The sequence below is a fragment of the Quercus robur genome, chromosome 1 (genome assembly GCF_932294415.1).
Source record: "Quercus robur chromosome 1, dhQueRobu3.1, whole genome shotgun sequence".
Taxonomy (NCBI): Eukaryota; Viridiplantae; Streptophyta; class Magnoliopsida; order Fagales; family Fagaceae; genus Quercus; species Quercus robur.
The window spans coordinates 54,835,284-54,854,319 of NC_065534.1; the positions used below are offsets into that span (position 1 = coordinate 54,835,284).

Sequence of the window (19,036 nt, forward strand, 5' to 3'; positions counted from 1 at the left end):
AGGTCAAAGAAACAAATGGAAAATTCTTTATGAAAAAAAAAAAATTGTTCCATCTTTATACGAAAATGCAATATCGGCTTTTTTCCATGAAAACATGTAGATAGCATATATAGATGTCCAAGAAACGAATTGAAAATTCATTTAAAAAAAAAAAAACTCGAGTTTTCTTTTCTACGAAAATGCCCCTTGGTTTTACAGGTCTAGAATTTTGACCTGAATCAAATGTCGGCGTGTGTGCATAAATACTTGTAGATAGAACATTAAGAGGTACAAGAAACAAATGCAAAATTCTTTAGAGAAAAAAAAAAAAAAAAAAAAAAAAAAAAAAAAAAAAAAAAAAAAAAAAAAAAAAAAAAAACCTCGTATCAATTTTGTACGAAAATTCCCCTAGGTCAAATTGGAAAAGAATTTTGACCAGAATCAAATATCGGCGTTTTTGCATGAAAACTTGTAGATAGCATATATAGAGGTCAAAGAAACAAGTGGAAAACCCTTTAGAAAAAAAAAATTTTGTATCAATTTTGTACGAAAATGCCCCTAGGTCAGATTGGTCAAAAATTTTGACCTGAATCCAATATCGGCGTTTTTGCATGAAAACTTGTCGATAGCATATTTAGAGGTCAAAGAAACAAATGGAAAATTCTTTAGAAAAAAAAAAAATTTGTATCAATTTTGTATGAAAATGCCCCTGGGTCAGATTGGTCAAGAATTTTGACCTGAATCCAATATCAGCGTTTTTGCATTGAAACTTGTAGAAAGCATATATAGAGGTCCAAGAAAGAAATGGAAAATTCTTTAAAAAAAAAAAAAAAAAAAAACTTGAGTTTTTTTTTTTGGGTACTAAATTGCCCCTAGGTTCGACTGGTCAAGAATTTTGACTTGAATCAAATGTCAGCGTGTGTGCATGAAAACTTGTAGATAGCACATTAGGGGGTCCAAGAAACAGTTGCAAAATTCTTTAGAAAGAAAAGAAAAAAAAAACTTGTATCAATTTTGTACAAAAATGCCCCTAGGTCTGACTGGTCAAGAATTTTGACCTAAATCAGATGTCAGCGTGTGTGCATGAAAACCTGCAGATAGCACATTTAGAGGTCCAAGAAAAAAAATGCAAAATTCTTTAGAAAGAAAAGAAAAAAAAATTTGTATCAATTTTATACGAAAATGCCCCTCGGTCAGATTGGTCAAGAATTTTGACTAGAATCCAATATCGGCGTGTGTGCATGAATCTTGTAGATAGCGCATTAAGAGGTCCAAGAAACAATTGCAAAATTCTTTAGAAAGAAAGGAAAAAAAAACTCGTATCAATTTTGTACGAAAATTCCCCAGGGTCAGATTGGAGAAGAATTTTTACATGAATCACATAACGACATTTTTGCTTGAAAACTTGTAGATAGCAAATATAGAGGTCCAAGAAGCAAATGAAAAATTCTTTAGAAAAAAAAAAAACTCAACTTTTTTTTAACTAAATTGCCCCTAGGTCCTACTTGTCATGAATTTTGACCTTGATCAAATGTCGGTTGTGTGCATCAAAAATTGTAGATAGCAGATTAAGAGGTCCAAGAAAAAAATGCAAAAATTCTATTGAAAGAAAAGAAAAAAAAAACTCGTATCAATTTTGTAATTAAATTTCCCAGGGTCAGATGTGTGTAGAATTTTGACCTGAATCAAATCTCAGCGTTTTTGCTTGAAAACATGTAGATAGCGAAAATAGAGGTCCAAGAAACAAATGAGAAATTCTTTAGAAAAAAAAAAAAAAAAAAAAACTCTTTTTTTTTTTTTTTTGGGTACTAAATTGCACCTAGGTCTGACTGGTCAAGAATTTTGACCTAAATCAAATGCTGGCGTGTGTGAAAGAAAACTTGTAGATAGCAAATTAAGTGGTCCAAGAAACAAATGGAAAATTCTTTAGAAAAAAGAAAAAAAAAAAAAAAACTCGAGTTTTCTTTTGTATGAAAATGCCCCTAGGTCCGACAGATCGAGAATTTTGGCCTGAATGAAATGCCGGCGTTTGTACATGAAAACTTGTAGATAGCACATTAAGAGGTCCAAGAAATAAATGCAAAATTCTTTAGAAAAAAAAAAAAAAAAAAAAAAAAAAAAAAAAAAAAAAAAAAAAAAAAAAAAAAACTGGAATCAATTTTGTACGAAAATGCACCTAGGTTAGATTGATCACGAATTTTGACCTCTATCAAATATCGGCATTTGTTCATGAAAACTTGTAGATAGCATATATAGAGGTCAAATAAACAAATGGAAAATTATTTTCAAAAAAAAGAAATTGTATCAATTTTGTACGAAAATGCCCTTGGGTCAGATTGGTCAAGAATTTTGACCTGAATCCAATATCGGCGTTTTCGTATGAAAACATGTAGATAGCATATATAGAGGTCAAAGTAAAAATGCAAAATTCTTTCGAAAGAAAAGAAAAAAAAAAAAAAAAAAACTTGTATCAATTTTGTACGAAAATGCCCCTGGGTCAGATTGGTCAAGAATTTTGACCTGAATCAAATATCGTCGTTTTTGCATAAAAACTTGTAGATAGCATATATAGAGGTCAAAGAAACAAACGGAAAATTCTTTATGAAAAAAAAAATTGTTTCATCTTTATACGAAAATGCCATATCGTCTTTTTTCCATGAAAACATGTAGATAGCATATATAGATGTCCAAGAAACGAATTGAAAATTCTTTTGGGAAAAAAAAAAAAAAAACAAACCTCGATTTTTTTTTTGATACTAAATTGCCCCTAGGTCCGACTGGTCAAGAATTTTGACCTGAATCAAATGTCGGCGTGTGTGCATGAAAACTTGTAGATAGCACATAAAGAGGTCCAGGAAACAATTGCAACATTCGTTAGAAAGAAAAGAAAAAAAAACTCGTATCAATTTTGTACGAAAATGCCCCTGGGTCAAATTGGTCAAAAATTTAGACCTGAATCAAATATCGGCGTTTTTGCATGAAAACATGTAGATAGCACATATAGAGGTCAAAGAAACAAATGCAAAATTGTTTTGAAAAAAAAAAAAAAATTGTATCAATTTTGTACGAAAATGCCCCTAGGTCAGATTGGTCCAGAAAGCACATATAGAGGTCCAAGAAACAAATTGAAAATTCTTAGTAAAATAGAAAATGAAATAAAATAAAACTAGAGTTTTTTTTGTACGAAAATGCCCTTTAGTTCCGACTTGTCAAGAATTTTGACCTGAATCCAATGTCGGCATTTGTGCATAAAAACTTGTAGATAGCACATTAAGAGGTCAGAGAAACAAATGCAAAATTCTTTAAAAAAAAAAAAAAAAAAAAAAAAAAAAAAAAAAAACTCGTATTTGTCTTGTACTAAAATGCCCCTGGGGCAGATTGGTCAAGAATATTCACCTGAATTAAAAATCGGTGTTTTTGCATGACAACTTGTATATAACATATGTAGAGGTCCAAGAAACAAATGGAAAATTCTTTAGAAAAAAAAAACTCGAGTTTTCTTTTGTGCGAAAATGCACCTTGGTCCGAGAAACAGATGGAAAATTCTTTAGAGAGAGAGAAAAAAAAAAAAAAAAACCCTCGAGTTTTTTTTTGTTCAAAAACGCCCCTAGGTCCGACTGGTCAAGACTTTTGACCTGGATCAAATGTCGGCGTGTGTGAATGAAAACTTGTAGATAGCACATTCGGAGATCCAACAAACAAATGCAAAATTCTTTCGAAAGAAAAGGAAAAAAAAACTCGTATCAATTTTGTACGAAAATGCCCCTTGGTCAGATTGGTCAAGAATTTTGACTTGAATTAAATATTGGCGTTTTTGCATGAGAACTTGTAGATAGCATATGTAGAGGTCCAAGAAACAATGGAAAATTCTTTAGAAAAAAGAAAAAGAAAAGAAAACTTGAATTTTCTTTTGTGCGAAAATGCACCTTGGTCCGACTAATCAAGAATTTTGACCTAAATCCAATGTCGGCGTTTGTGCATGAAAACTTGTAGATAGCACATTAAGAGGTCTAAGAAACAAATGCAAAATTTTTTGGATAGAAAAAAAAAAACTCGTATAAATTTTCCACGAAAATGCCCTTGGGTCAGACTGGTCAAGAATTTTGACCTGAATCCAATGTTGGCCTGCGTGCATGAATACTTGTAGATAGCACATTAAGAGGTCCATGAAACAAAAGCAAAATTCCCCTAGGTAAAATTGGTCATGAATTTTCACCTCAATCAAATATCGCCATTTTTTAATGAAAACTTGTAGATAGCATATACAGAGGTCAAATAAACAAATGGAAAATTCTTTGGAAAAAAAAAAAATTTTGTATCAATTTTGAACGAAATTGCCCTTGGGTCAGATTGGCCAAGAATTTTGACTTGAATCCAATATCAGCATTTTTGCATGAAAACTTGTAGATAGCATATATAGAGGTCCGTGAAACAAATGGAAAATTCTTTAGAAAAAAAAAAAAAAATTGTATCAATTCTGTACGAAATTGCCCTTGGGTCAGATTGGTCAAGAATTTTGACCTGAATCCAATTTCGCCATTTTTGCATGAAAACGTGTAGATAGCATATATAGAGGTCAGAGAAATGAATGTAAAATTCTTTCGAGAAAAAAAAAAAAAAAAAAAAAAAAAAAAAAAAAAAAAAAAAAAAACTCGTATCAGTTTTGTACGATAATGCCCCTAGTTCAGATTGGTCAAAGATTTCACCTGAATTAAGTATCGGCGTTTTTGCGTGAAAACGTGTAGATAGCATATGTAGAGGTCCAAGAAAAAATGGAAAATTCTTTAGAAAAAAAATATACTCGATTTTTTTTTTACGAAAATGCCCTTAGGTCCGACTGGTCAAGAATTTTGACCTGAATCAAATGTCAGCGTGTGTGAGTGAAAATTTGTAGATAGAACATTAAGAGGTCCAAGAAACAATTGCGAAATTCATTGGAACGAAGAGAAAAATTCGGATCAATTTTGTACGAAACTTCCCCTAGCTTAGACTGGTCTAGAATTTTGAACAGATTACAATGTCGGCCTGTGTGCATGAATACTTGTAGATAGCACATTAAGAGTTCAAAGAAACAAATGCAAAATTCTTCAAAAAAAAAAAAAAAAAAAAAAAAAAAAACTCGTATCAATTTTGTACGAAAATGCCCCTGGGTCAGATTGGTCAAGAATTTTCACCTGAATCAAATATCGTCGTTTTTGCATGAAAACTTGTAGATAGCATATATAGAGGTCAAGGAAACAAATGGAAAATTCTTTTGGAAAAAAAAAATTGTATCAATTTTATTCGAAAATGCCCCTAGGTCAAATTGGTCAAGAATTTTGACCTGAATCATATATCGGCGTTTTTCCATGAAAACTTGTAGATAGCATATGTATATGTCCATGAAACGAATGGAAAATTCTTTTGAAAAAAAAAAAAAAAAAAAAAAACTCGATTTTTTTTTGGGTACTAAAATGCCCCTAGGTCCGACTGGTCAAGAATTTTGACCTGAATCAAATGTCGGGGTGTGTGCATGAAAACTTGTAGATAGCCCATGAAGAGCTCCAAGGAACAATTGCAAAATTCTTTAGAAAAAAAAAAAAAAAAAAAAAAAACTCGTATCAATTTTGTACGAAAATGCCCTTGTGTCAGATTGGTCAAAAATTTAGACCTAAATCAAATATCAGCGTTTTTGCATGATAACATGTAGATAGCATATATAGAGGTCAAAGAGACAAAATGGAAAATTCTTTATGAAAAAAAAATTTTGAATCAGTTTTGTACGAAAATGCCCCTGGGTCAGATTGGTCCAGAATTTTGACTTGAATCCAATATCGGCATTTTTTCATGAAAACCTGTAGATAGCACATATAAAGGTCCAAGAAACAAATTGAAAATTCTTTATTAAAAAAACTCGAGTTTTTTTTTGTATGGAAATGCCCCTTAGGTCCGACTGTACAAGAATTTTGACCTGAATCAAATTTCGGCGTGTGTGCGTGAAAACTTGTAGATAGCAGATTAAGACGTCAGAGAAACAGAAGCAAAATTCTTTAGAAAAAAAAAAAAAAAAAAAAAAAAAAAAAAAAAAAAAAAAAAAAAAAAACCTCGTATCAATTTTGTACTAAAATGCCCCTGGGGCAAATTGGTTAAGAATTTTGACCTGAATCAAATATCAGCATTTTTGCTTGAAAACTTGTACATAGCATATATAGAGGTCCAAGAAACAAATGGAAAATTCTTTAGAAAAAAAAAAAAAAAAAAAAAAAAACTCGAGTTTTTTTTTTTTGTACGAAAGCACCCCTAGGTTCGACTGGTCAAGAATTTTGACCTGGATCAAATGTCGGCGTGTGAGAATGAAAACTTGTAGATAGCACATTCGAAGGTCCAAGAAATAAATGCAAAATTCTTTCGAAAAAAAAAAAAAAAAAAAAAAAAAAAAAAAAAAAAAAAAAAAAAAAAAAAAAAAAAAACTCATAAATTTTGTACAAAAATGCCCCTGGGTTAGATTGGTCAAGAATTTTGCCCTGAATTAAATATCGGCGTTTTTGCATGACAACTTGTAGATAGTATATGTAGAGGTCCAAAAAACAAATGGTAAATTCGTTAGAAAAAAAAGAAAAAGAAAACTCGAGTTTTCTTTTGTGCAAAAATGCACCTTGGTCCGACTGATCAAGAATTTGACCTGAATCAAATGTCGGCGTTTGTGCATGAAAACTTGTAGATAGAACGTTAAGTGGTCCAAGAAACAAATGCAAAATTCTTTAGGAAAAAAAACTCGTATAAATTTTGTACGAAATTGCCCTTGGGTCAGACTGGTCAAGAATTTTGACCTGAATCCAATGTCGGCCTGCATGCATGAATACTTGCAGATAGCACATTAAGAGCTCCAAGAAACAAAAGAAAAATTCTTTAAAAAAAAAAAAAAACTCAAATCAATTTTGTACGAAAACGCTCCTAAGTTAGATTGGTCATGAATTTTGTCCTCAATCAAATATCGATGTTTTTGCATGAAAACTTGTAGATAGCATATATAGAGGTCAAATAATCAAATGGAAAATTCTTTGGAAAAAAAATTTTGTATCTATTTTGTACGAAAATGCCCTTGGGTCAAATTGGTCAAGAATTTTGTTCGGAATCCAATATCGGCATATTTGCATGAAAACTTGTAGATAGCATATATAGAGGCCCAAGAAACAAATGGAAAATTCCTTACAAAAAAAAAAAAAAAAAAAAAAAAAAAAAAAAAAAAAAAAAAAAAAAAAAAACTCGGGTTTTTTTAACGTCCGACTGGTCAAGAATTTTAACCTGAATCAAATGTCAGCGTGTGTGCATGAAAACTTGTAGATAGCACATTAACTTGAATATGAAATAAATTAAAACAGAGTATGGAATATGAAAGCAGAAACTATAAAATCTTACTTGAAAATACTTCTGTCTTTGATTAACTTGAAAACAACTGTCTTTGTTACAAGCTTTCAAAATAAAACACTGTCTGAAGAGTTACAAGATTACAAAGTAAAATCTGTAAAGGGTTACAAGATTATATTTGTTTGGAAGGGAAGGGTTACAAGATTACAAAGTCTTTCTGAGGCAGAGCGAGAGAGAGCTATCATGGACTAAAACTTGAACCTTAGAAATGGACCTCTAAAACTGGACCTCTCTTCTGTCTTCAAAGTCTGTCCTTTTATATATGAAGTAAACCATGGAATGTCTACAAAGTTAACCTGAGTTAAATAAAGTGGACTCAAGTTAATCTGTCGGTAGTATCTTGAATAGTAATCTGTCCGTAGAATCTTTGAATAGTGAACAATAAAAGTAGAATCTTTGAACAGTAAAATTTTTACTATTCATGAACAGTGGTTTGTCTGGGAATCTGTCCGAGTAGTAGTTTGTCTGGGAATCTGTCCGAGTACGCATGCTAGTGAACAGTAATGACTTAGGAACATCTGTCTGTATCTATCTAGACCGTCTTGGATTTGTCTAGAAGTTATTGATGAATAGTGATCTGGCGCAACTGAATAGTGTTCTGTCACAATTGTCTGTCCTTTCTGAATCTGTTTATTATTTTGTCTGATGGTAGCTATAGTAGCTATTCTGTCATTAAGTCTTTATGAACACCACTTGAATATTCTCTCATTACTGACCTTGTATTCTGAAGGGATGTTACCTCTATTGAGACGCCTTCATGCTTTAATTGAAATCTTTATTAAAGATTTCTATTTTGGCAAAATTAGTCTGAGATTTTAGCCGTGGAATGGCTATCTTGCTTGCCAGGCAATTGAGCATTAATTTTAAAGTTAAAATTAACTTATATATATTGCAACGCCTTAGTAGAAGCATTATGTAAGAGCAAGTACTATTTGAGAAAGGACAAGAAAGAACAAAAAGTTATGATCCTATAGTACAAGGCAAAGATCTTGACAAAGAAATATTTGGAGGACAAAATAATGGAGAGATACGTAGGAAGAGATAAACAAAAGGAGAAGGACTAGAATTAATAGTCAACAAAGGTAGGAAAAACAATAAAAATTTTAGTTGTCATAAAAACTTTGAAAATATATATATTTAAATGCTACTACTACTGGGCAGAATAGTATTTTCTATCATTGAATTTGTAGGAATCTCATCATCTATCTCTGGCTCAACCTTATCAGTGTTCATGTCCTTTGAGATGGAAATTTCTTTTAGTAAATGTATATCTTTAGGGAACTTAAAAAATACTTTTGTTTCCAAAATATTGGTGCATATTCCATTGTCTGTCGTAAAAAAGGGGTAAAGTAAAGCCAAAAAAGGATTTCCTAATATAACTTTAGAAGACAACTTTTCTGTTAAGAAGAAAGGTGTTCTGAAATTGATTCCATTATTATATATGTATTCCTTAGTTAGCTTATTACTTATTTTAAGTCTATCACCATTAGCCTGAGTTAGTCTATCTGTTGTTGATTCATAATATTTGGAAGGTATTAATCCTTCTTGTATGCAATTCATATCAGCACTTGAATCAACAAGGGCAATAACTGTTAATGAGAATTCTTTATGAACAACCAAAATTATTTCAGTATACCATTTCTGAAATATCATTCTGTCAATTATATTTAAGAATTCATCTTTATAATCATCTTTGTGAGAACTTTCACTGGTATAATTATGTCTGTCAAGGAGAGAGGAGTCTGTCAAGGGTTCATTAAAGTATTAATTGCATCTTGTGAAGGCTGTTTGTCTGTCATTATAACACTTCCATCAGTTTCTCTTTTAACAGCTGTTAATATTTCATTTCTGTCATCATTATTTAAATAATGATCCCACCAGCCTTTCAATTGGCCAGTAAAACCAATGACAATTAAATGAGCTATCTGGTGGTCCTATTTTCCATGATTCTTATAAACATTAGTGAGCAAAGTAATTTCATGTAAAAAGTTTATTATTTCATATTTTGACATTCCTTCAATATTCCATTCATAAATTAAATCTGGTGAGTAAGATGAATTAACATAAGTATGTCTTTCTTCAAATTGTAAATCAGGGGGAGTAGGTTTAGGATACCAATTCTTTTTAGGATATAAATCTTCAATTCTTCCTTTTTGATTTTGACTGGAATCAAATGTCGGCAATGTTAGAAAAGTTAGAAGTATTTTTACCGAACTATCCTTTAATTTTGTTCCTACTTAAACCTAGGGAATAGGAATATTTTGGAACAAAAAAAATCCAATCCAAACAGGTGCTACCCCTTAAATAGTAGTACAGATAGATATAGAAATGTCATATTAAAAAAAAAAAGAAAAAGTGAGAAACCGTTGGACCAAACCGTGTAAAAATGTGGTCTGTGGGCTGTACTCCTAAAAAAAAAAAAAAAAAAAAAAAAAAAAAAAAGTGAGAAACCATCCACTCATCCCGCCTGTACGCCGCTTAGTCCACTACTCCTATCACCATCCTATCGCTAGGTTTTAAAGAAAAAACGTGTCCTATCATCTATCAATTATCATGGCAAAAAAGGGTCAAAGAGGGGTAGAATTAGAAAAGACTGAACATATAGATAAAGACGCATGAAACCAACGCCCATAAAAAGATCATAGAGGATCAAATCATATACTTGATATCATCTTACTTTTTTGACGGGATAATATCATCTTACTTGGTCCAGGAGAAATGACAAGTCGCAAGAATAAAAGCATTGTCAAACATCACATAATGTCATTATAGAAATTGCATGTATATTAATGACAAAAAATATACTATACTTTAGGAGATATTTCTGAAACGGATTGGAATTCGAAATGTAATCACAATGCCTTTGCCCTAGTCATGATGAATCATGGGTAGCAGCCTTTTTTTTTGGCTACTTCCTAACACCAGTCAGCCCAAACTTACCTTCACACACCAGCTCCACGCTTTTCATCACACGCGCCTATCGTTTTCCCTATGGGTCCTATTGGGTGTTGGAATATCAAGCGCGTGGGACTTAAAATATAAAAAAGAGTGTGTAATCAAATTTTCAGTGTATAGAATTGATGTTTGTTTTAAAATGGAAGGAAGAAAGGGCCAAATAGTAAATTTAGGGGAGAGGGAGGGTCTTTATTGAGAAGAGCAAGACTGAATACACGCAATCAGCGCCACTTTTGGTAATTCTTAACACTACTCATAGATATTTCATATTTTCTTTCTTTCCAGGTCAGTATAGTCAGAGTACTTTAGCTTCGGTTTCTTTTGAATTTTCCATGTCTCTTAAACATTTTAAAATTTTTGATACTATTTGCCAAACTCGTTTAAATACTGTGTGCTTAAATTACGAGAATGCAAATTATTGCACCATTTGGTTTCAACTTTGAACATTTATTTCATGCTATTTGTTGATATCTCAAGACGGCAATAATTTTAAGGAATGAAAATAATGAAACTATGTAGGCTACTTGTAGCACTCTACGGTTAGCGTGTTTTCAATATGGGTTTAGGCCAGGTGCAAAGGGGAAACCAATTCGGGATACCGCTCTGTTTGTTTCAGCATTAATATTTTCTGGAAAATGGTTTATTTTCCAAAGAGCATTTTCTAGAAAACTATCTTATTTTCCAATGTTTGGTAATGACCTTGAAAATGCGCTTGAGAATATTTTCTAATGTTTGGTATGCAATTTTTTTTAAAATATTTCTTGTATAATTTAAAGCATGTATAATATGTAAACTAACTAATGTAATCATTATAAATAAAAAACCAAGAATGAATTTGGTTTTTATACTAATTAATCTAAAATTTTGACAATAGGTACAATCAAAATTAATTAGTTGTCAAATTTTCATGATCTCTACCACTCATCTTGCTCATATATATAGATAATAGCATACGTACACACACACACACACATATCAACCATTTGTCTACTATAGTCAACTACAAGTCTTCAATATTACTCTAAATTATGTATTTACATAATGTACTGCATAATATATCATCACTATATAGTATCTGCCAACAAAAAATGTATTTGCCAACGAATGCAATTCTCTTAAACAATTATAATTCATTATATAACAATATTATTAGTCCACGGTAAAGATTGTCCCTTGTAAAAGCAATTTAGAGCAATATAGTTACTATGTTTAAAATTTTCATTTTTTACTTCTTTCATTCTTTCTTCTTCTTCTTCTTCTTCTTCTTCTTCTATTATTATTATTTTTTTTTTTTTTTTTTTTTTTGCACTTTATGTACGAAAAAGAGGTAACTTCTGCCTGGAATCCATCAAACCGAAAATTTCTTAGAGAAAAAAGAAAATTGAGCTTGAAATTCAAAGCAAAGAATTGGGATTTTGGTAGAGAGAAATGAAATAATTACCGTTGCAAATTTGTTCTTCATTGCAAGTTGGAGCTATTGATCGATCAGTGAAGTAAAGAAAAATCTAATCAGAGAATTGTGTTACAATAGGGAAGAGAAACATGGAGAAAAGAGAGAATAGAGACAGTTAAAGAGAGAGATTTATAGGAAGAGGAGAGACCAGAGTTAGTGATGATAAGGGTGTGAGGAGAGAGAAAGTAAAGGGAAAAGAGAAAAAGTGAGAAAACTTATCATGATAGAGAGAAGGCGTCAAAAAATTATGTTTCCCACGGCTATAGACGAAGATAATATCTATAGGAGATGCAACGCATGAGAGAGAGATTGTTTTCCAAAAAAGAATTTTGGAAAACAGCTTATAGAAAATAAGCCTTATTTTTATTAGAGTTTTCCGTTGACTAAAGATAGTTTTCCATTGACCAGGTTTTTTTTATGCTACCAAACACTGGAAAATGTGGAAAACTATCTTTACAGAAGGTTTTCCAGTGAAACAAACAGAGCGTACTACAAGTGATTAGTTTTTTGCTCAACTTAAAGTACCTGTTAAGAAATTACCTTATATATCAGATTTTTTTACCAGCTTTACAGGGTGTGGAGTTAGTAGGGTTAATTTTTTGAATTCCATTTATTATGTTGGCCGTATTTTTAGCATCTCTTATCAATGCATACCAATTTTTTATTTCACTGAACTCTATAATAACCGATCCATAAAGAGCCATTAACATTTTCCTTATCTCTTTTTTGGGAAATGTTAACCAATGTCCAAGGAGTTATTTTTAGAAATATTTTATTAAGAAAATGATAAAATAATAAATATTGTTGACAATTTTTTAAATTTTTTATAAAAATAATGTCAAAACTTTCCTATTATAATTTATTAACAATTGCATTTGTTAACCTGAATTTGTTTTTAAATGCTATTTATAAATGGATACGGCAGTTACGGCACCAATAAAGAAAGCATGTGGTTGTAACATGGTGAATAACCAAGTGGACTGCATGCTGCAAATGTAAGGACGACTGGTCCAAACTGATTGGACTAAAATATAGGGCCATTACATTCTTCTTAAAGTCCTAATCCTTGGATTTTATTTCTCAAATTATATTATATTATTTATTTATTTATTTACTAAAATAAGCTGATTGGGATTTGCCACGTGTTTGTAGGAAAAAAAATTAATAATACTGTATTATTAGAGAAAAATTTTTTGTTTTTGCGTTTGTGGGGATGTACTATTTAATAGTAAAAAGAAAAGAAATGGAAAGCCACTATGACCTGAGATTGGGAAATTTACTGGCTCCCACCAAAGGGTCATGTCACCATCTAGAGGGCTAGGACAGGCCCTGGGTCACATGACTCTGATAGCGGCCAAAATGTACGTTTGAGCTTTTTGGGTATCTGCTCCAATATTGGGTTTTGTAAGCAAATTTTGAGGTCTGTTTTATTTTTTACTTTTTGAATTATCCTTCTAAATTCTAATTATGCTTTATAAAATCATAAAATATTTACCTTAACCAAATTAGGCTATGATCTTTAGGGGTCAGGCATGTGGTCAGGTTTGGGGCAAAATTCTTACCGTTGACATTTTCCTCCAAACTTAAATCGAGTTATGTTTTGTTTTTGTTTTTTTTTTTCCACAAAATCTCTTTGCTATTTGTGTGTCAAGGGCTTCTAAGAGTCCGTTTGATATGTGTGTTTAAATAACAATTTTTAGTTTTTTTGAAAATACATATAGGTGAAAAAGTGTATAAAAATACGTACAATATTGTTTAAAAATTGAAAACATGTGTCTAAATACATGTACCAAACAGCCTCTAAATGTTGACCTTTTTGAGGAAAAATGCCAATATTTTATTTAGGACAAAATTCTTGACCGGTAGCATTTTCGTACAAAATTAACTGAGTTTTTTATTTTTCCCCACAAATATCTTTGCTATTTGTATATTTGACCTCAAAATATTCTATGTACAACTTTAGATATTTTGTAAGAATTGAGGATACTTTGGATATTTGGTGAATTTGTCAAAATTCATTTCCAATTAAAAAAAGGATATTGAATAAGGTTATAACTAATTTTGTAACATTCATAAAAAAAAAATAAAAAAAAAATAAAAAAAAAAACTAATTTTGTAACTAAATTTTGTCATTTTAAAAATAACTTCACAACTCCCATTAAAAAAAAAAAAATCATAACATGAAAACCACTCCTAAAAAAAAAATTACTACTATTTATCAAGGTTGTTAAACTCGGACCGGACCGTACGGTCCGACCGTAAAACCTGGGAACCGTTCAGTTTCATGGTCTGTTTAAGGTAAGGAACCGTTCCATGCGAAAAAGCATGAACCCGTCTGAACCGCAGTCCGACCGTCCGGTTCTGTGAACCGTGGGTGATTCAAACGGTTTGAACGGGTGCATTACTTCTGCCTTAAAACGACGTCGTTCCAGCCTTTTTTTTTTTTTTTCCCTTCCTATACGGCGTCATTCAACCTTTGTTTTTTAACCCTCTCTCCCCGAAACCCTCACTCTCTCAATCAGACGAAACCCTCACTTCTCTCATTCACTCTCTCGTCTCTGCCTCTATCCCTTGTCGCCGTCGTTCCACCATAAAGCCTACCGCCGTTCCACCATAAATCCTACCACCGTTCCACCCTTGTTCCATCGCCGTTCCACCCTTCTTTTGGCTCAGCCCAGATCGCCGTCATTCCACCCTAAATCTAAAATCCTACCGCCGTTCCACCCTTGTTCCACCGCCGTTCTGGCTCAGCCCAGATCGCCGTCGTTCCACCTTTGTTCGATCTCAAAGTCTCAATCACTCTCTCGCCGTCGCAGCTCAGCCCAGATCGCAGCTCACTCACTCACGCTCATCTCTGCCTCTCTCCCTCGTCACCGTTGCAGCTCACTCTGTGCCTCGTCGCCGTCGCCGTCGTTTGGTACTTTATTACCCCTAATCTGTTTTTTCTTTGTTAATTTTTGCAAGTTGATTGTTGATGATTTGGGTCAATTGAAAATGTGGATGATTGTGGATGATGATTGTTGATTTTTTTTTTTGCTGAAAGCATTGTTGATTTGGAAGATATGGTTTATTTTGAACAACAAACTTGACCATATCGTGTATGAATGGACTGAAAGCATCACGAAGGAACACAGGTTTTTAACTTATTTGGAAATTTTGTTGTTGTTTTTGTTTCTTGTTATGATGAATGTGGGTATGGATTTGATTGGCTATTTGTTTTGAATAATAGAATATAAAGTCTTAGTGATGCAACTAAGAATTGGCATGTTATGATTGGTGTTATTGGAATCAGAAATGGCATAGGGACAATATTTTTCACAATGGCTGACATGGCATATTGTGAACCTAGTAGAAGTTCTATTGTTCCAATCACAATGGATCATGTTAGGAGTTGTAGTAAAATGTTGCTATAAAGCTATAAATGTTGTGTCCTTAGCATTACTATTTGACTTGGATTGTGGACTTCTTTGGTTATAAAAAGAAGCACTTTGTGTTCTTGGCATTACTTATGTTTTTTGTTCGGTTTAGCTGATTGAATTCTCCTTTCTATGCTGAATTATGTATATGGGTATGATTGATTTGAATTGTGGACTGAACTCTCCTTTAGTGGGTTGTCTTTGGTTATTGCATTAGACCTGAATTGCGATATTCTGATGAGTTTTGTGATGAAGTAGTAAGAGTTTGGAATGTGACAGGATTGGAATTTCTGATTGAGTTTAATTCTATCTAGCTGTACTTATATGTGGACTAAGTTAATGGGTTTATATCCCACATTTGGTTGATCGGGGAATTTGAGAGCTAGAGAGAGACTTAAAGTTTGGATTCTCATTTCATTTTATTTTGTGCTTGGTACAACAATTTGGCTTAGTTTATGATTCTCTCTATATTAGCACCTATAGATCAATTTGTGATTCTTTGACTCTATGACTTTGTGTATGTTAGCTTGTTAATTTGACTTTGTGTATGAAGTTGTGATTCTTTGACTATTTGTATTTCAAAAATTGATGGGTCTATGCGTGTTTGATTGGTTGTTTAGTCTTTTAGATTAAAATGGAAACAGAGACCGGGTCTACTCCATCACATGAAGTTGATTCCAATGTAATGGAGTCTAGCTCTAAAGTAAGGGAAAAGGTTGATCCGGCTTGGGAACATTTTAGCCTTGGGGCGGATGAGAAGGGACGAAATACTTTCACATGTATGTATTGTAGGCAAACATATAAAGGTGGGGGTATTAATAGGCTGAAAAAACACCTTGCGGGGATAAAAGGTGATATTAGATTATGTAAAAAGGTTTTTCATGATGTGAGATACCAAATGTTGGAATATGTGAAGGAGTTTGAGTTGAAGAAAAAAGCTGAAAAACAACGTCAAGCAAAAATGTTTAGTGTGCCTTCCACAAATAGTGATATACAAGAAGATGAAGATGTTCAAGAGGTGTATAGTAGTGGGTTGCCTAAAAAACTTGTTTTAGGTAAAAGAAAGGGTACAAATCCGGTGGATAATATTTTGCTCCAAGAACTACTCCAGGAGCTCAACCTGGTCTTAAAAGTGTGTTCCAAAGTAAAGAAAGGGTGAGGCAAGCTGATATGGCTATTGCAAGGTTCCTGTATGACAATTGCATACCTTTTAATGTAGTCAATTCAATGTACTACCAAAAGATGATTGATGCTGTAGCTACTGCTGGTCCTGGCTACAAAGCTCCATCTTATCATGTTGTATGGGTCCCTTTGTTGAGGGATCAAAAGAAAGAGGTGCAGTTGTTGGTTGAGTCACAACATAGGCATTGGGCAGAAGTTGGATGTACACTTATGGCTGATGGTTGGACGGATACTAGACATAGGTCATTGATTAATTTCCTTGTCTATTGTCCTAGGGGAATGGTATTTGTAAAATCAGTTGATGCCTCAGATATTGTGAAGAGTACTAGAAACTTATATAAATTGTTTGATGAAGTAGTTACATGGGTTGGTCCAAAAAACATAGTTCACATGGTTACCGACAATGCTTCCAATTATGTATCTGCTGGTAAATTGTTGTGTGAAAAGTATAAGACCATTAGTTGGTCTCCTTGCGCAGCACATTGCCTGAATCTTGTGTTGCAGGATATGGGAGACATGCCTCATGTGGAGAGACTTAAAAAACGTGCATCCAAAGTTACAGTTTTTATTTATAATCATGTAGCTTTGATTGCTTGGTTGAGGAAGAGACCTGGTTGGACAGATATTGTACGTGTAGGAGCAACAAGATTTGCTACTACTTTTCTTTCATTTGGAAGTCTTCATGTGCATAAGCATGACTTGCAAGCCTTAGTGACTAGCAAGTTTTTTGTGGACAATAGATTGGCAAAAGAGTCAAAGGCAAAAAAAAAAGTAGTTTCTATCATTTTAGATAATTCTTTTTGGGATGATATTAATGTTCTTGTCAAGATTTCATCGCTGCTCATTCGTTTGTTACGGATTGTTGATTCTGATCAAAGGCCTGCAATAGGATATGTGTATGAGGGCATGCATAGAGCATGGTTGGGAATCAAGAAAATCTTCCGAATGAAGAAGCACTTGTACAAGCCATACACTTCAATTATAAAAAACCGTTGGGACAAACATTTGCGTAAAGATCTTCATGCTGCTGCATATTGGTTAAATCCCGCTTTTCAATATGATGAGGAGAATTTTTGCCGGAAACCAGCAGTACATATGGTTGTTTTGGACTATATTGGGACAAAATATGATGGTGACAAAGAGAAGGTAATTAAGGAAACCCAATATTTTCGAGACCGTATTGGGAGCTTTGATAGAGAGCTTGCATTGTCAACAAGCACAACCACTCATCCAGGTGAGAACTAATTAGTTTACTTTAATACCATATGTTTATTAAAGGATATAGTGTGCATTCAAGTAATTAGTGTTGCATTCAAGTAATGTAGTTGGGAATCTAATTACTTTAATACTATATGTTGAGAATCTAGTCTTGGACTATATGTTTATGTTAATTAATATTAGATTATGTTGTGTTATGAAAATTAGAAGAATGGTGGAAGTTGTGGGGTGCTAATGCTCCAAACTTGCAAAAATTGGCAATTAGAATCCTTAGCCAAACTTCCGCTTCTTCTGGATGTGAGCGTTGTTGGAGTTTATTTGACCAAATACACTCTAAGAGGAGAAATAAATTGGAGCATCAAAGGCTCAATGATCTTGTGTTTGTTCATCATAACTTGCGATTGAAACATAGGTAACTAAATGCTATATCTTGTCATTATATTAATTTTTAAAAAGTCATTTATATAATGTAATTGTTAGTTACTAATTATGTTCAAATTCCAATAATGAGCATGACATTTTATGATGCAGGCTTTACAACAAAAAGTTTAATTTTGACCCCATTGATTATGCAAGTATCGACAAAACCGATTTTTGGGTATTTGTGGAAGAGGAAGACCCATATCTTAATTATGAAGAGTTGGAGAATGCAATTTATGAAGAGGGTGCATATCCAGCAAGTGCTGGGCCTTCTTTTAATATTGAAGGTTAGTTTATATGTAAAAAAATATAATAACCTATATTGATTTTTCTTTTATTTTTTTAAGCTTGTGTAAACATTATTATGATTTTTCTCTTTATTTTGTTCAACCTTGTGTATAGAATCTGTAGATGATAGCAGTGAGGTTGAAGGAATTGATTTGGGAACATTTGGACAACCTGTTGGCCCTCCTCCTAGATTTCCAGGGAATGATGATGAGCATGATGATTTGGACATTGATGATTTATGATTTATGATAATTATGTTTGAACTTTGAAGTTATATTTTGTATTTTAGAGATAATTTCTATGTCTTTTTGTAAGAAGGTTGGAAAACATTTCTATGTATTCTGTTTGTGTACTGTAACATTTTAGAGATAATTTCTATGTATTTTATATTTTGTATTATGTTTGTGTACTATAACTTGGAAAACATTATTATGAGAAATAAGGTTGTACACAATGTGTGGTTGTATTATGAGAATTTTTCTTGGTTGATTTCCTATGGTGTTTGGCTAAGAATTTCGTGTCCTGTGTTATGTTTGCAATGAGGTTTTAATTGAATTTTTCTAGGTTCATTTTGGGTGATTGGTTGTGAAAATTCTGGGTTCATAGGGGCTGTTTTTGGTGATATATTCAGTGGGTTTTGCTGGGATTTTGGTTGTGAATTTTTCTGGGTTCATGGGGGCTGTTTTTGGTGATTGTTGTGAATTTTTCTGAGTTCATG

At 32.6% G+C, this 19,036-nt stretch overlaps 1 protein-coding gene across 3 annotated transcripts; it reads left to right on the top strand.

Moving 5' to 3' along the window:
• The first annotated feature begins 16,317 nt into the window (after positions 1–16,317).
• Positions 16,318–18,810, top strand: LOC126692036 (uncharacterized). Of its 3 annotated transcripts, none has more exons than XM_050387447.1 (4): positions 16,318–17,626; positions 17,818–18,022; positions 18,142–18,317; positions 18,433–18,810. In XM_050387447.1, the coding sequence occupies exons 1-4, from the start codon at positions 16,381–16,383 to the stop codon at positions 18,558–18,560; spliced, it is 1,755 nt and encodes a 584-aa protein (XP_050243404.1). In that variant the 5' UTR covers positions 16,318–16,380; the 3' UTR covers positions 18,561–18,810. The 3 variants fall into 3 exon arrangements, with proteins under 3 accessions (XP_050243404.1, XP_050243421.1, XP_050243412.1); XM_050387464.1 differs by having other exon boundaries at positions 18,442–18,810; XM_050387455.1 differs by having other exon boundaries at positions 17,821–18,022.
• The last annotated feature ends 226 nt before the right edge of the window (positions 18,811–19,036 follow it).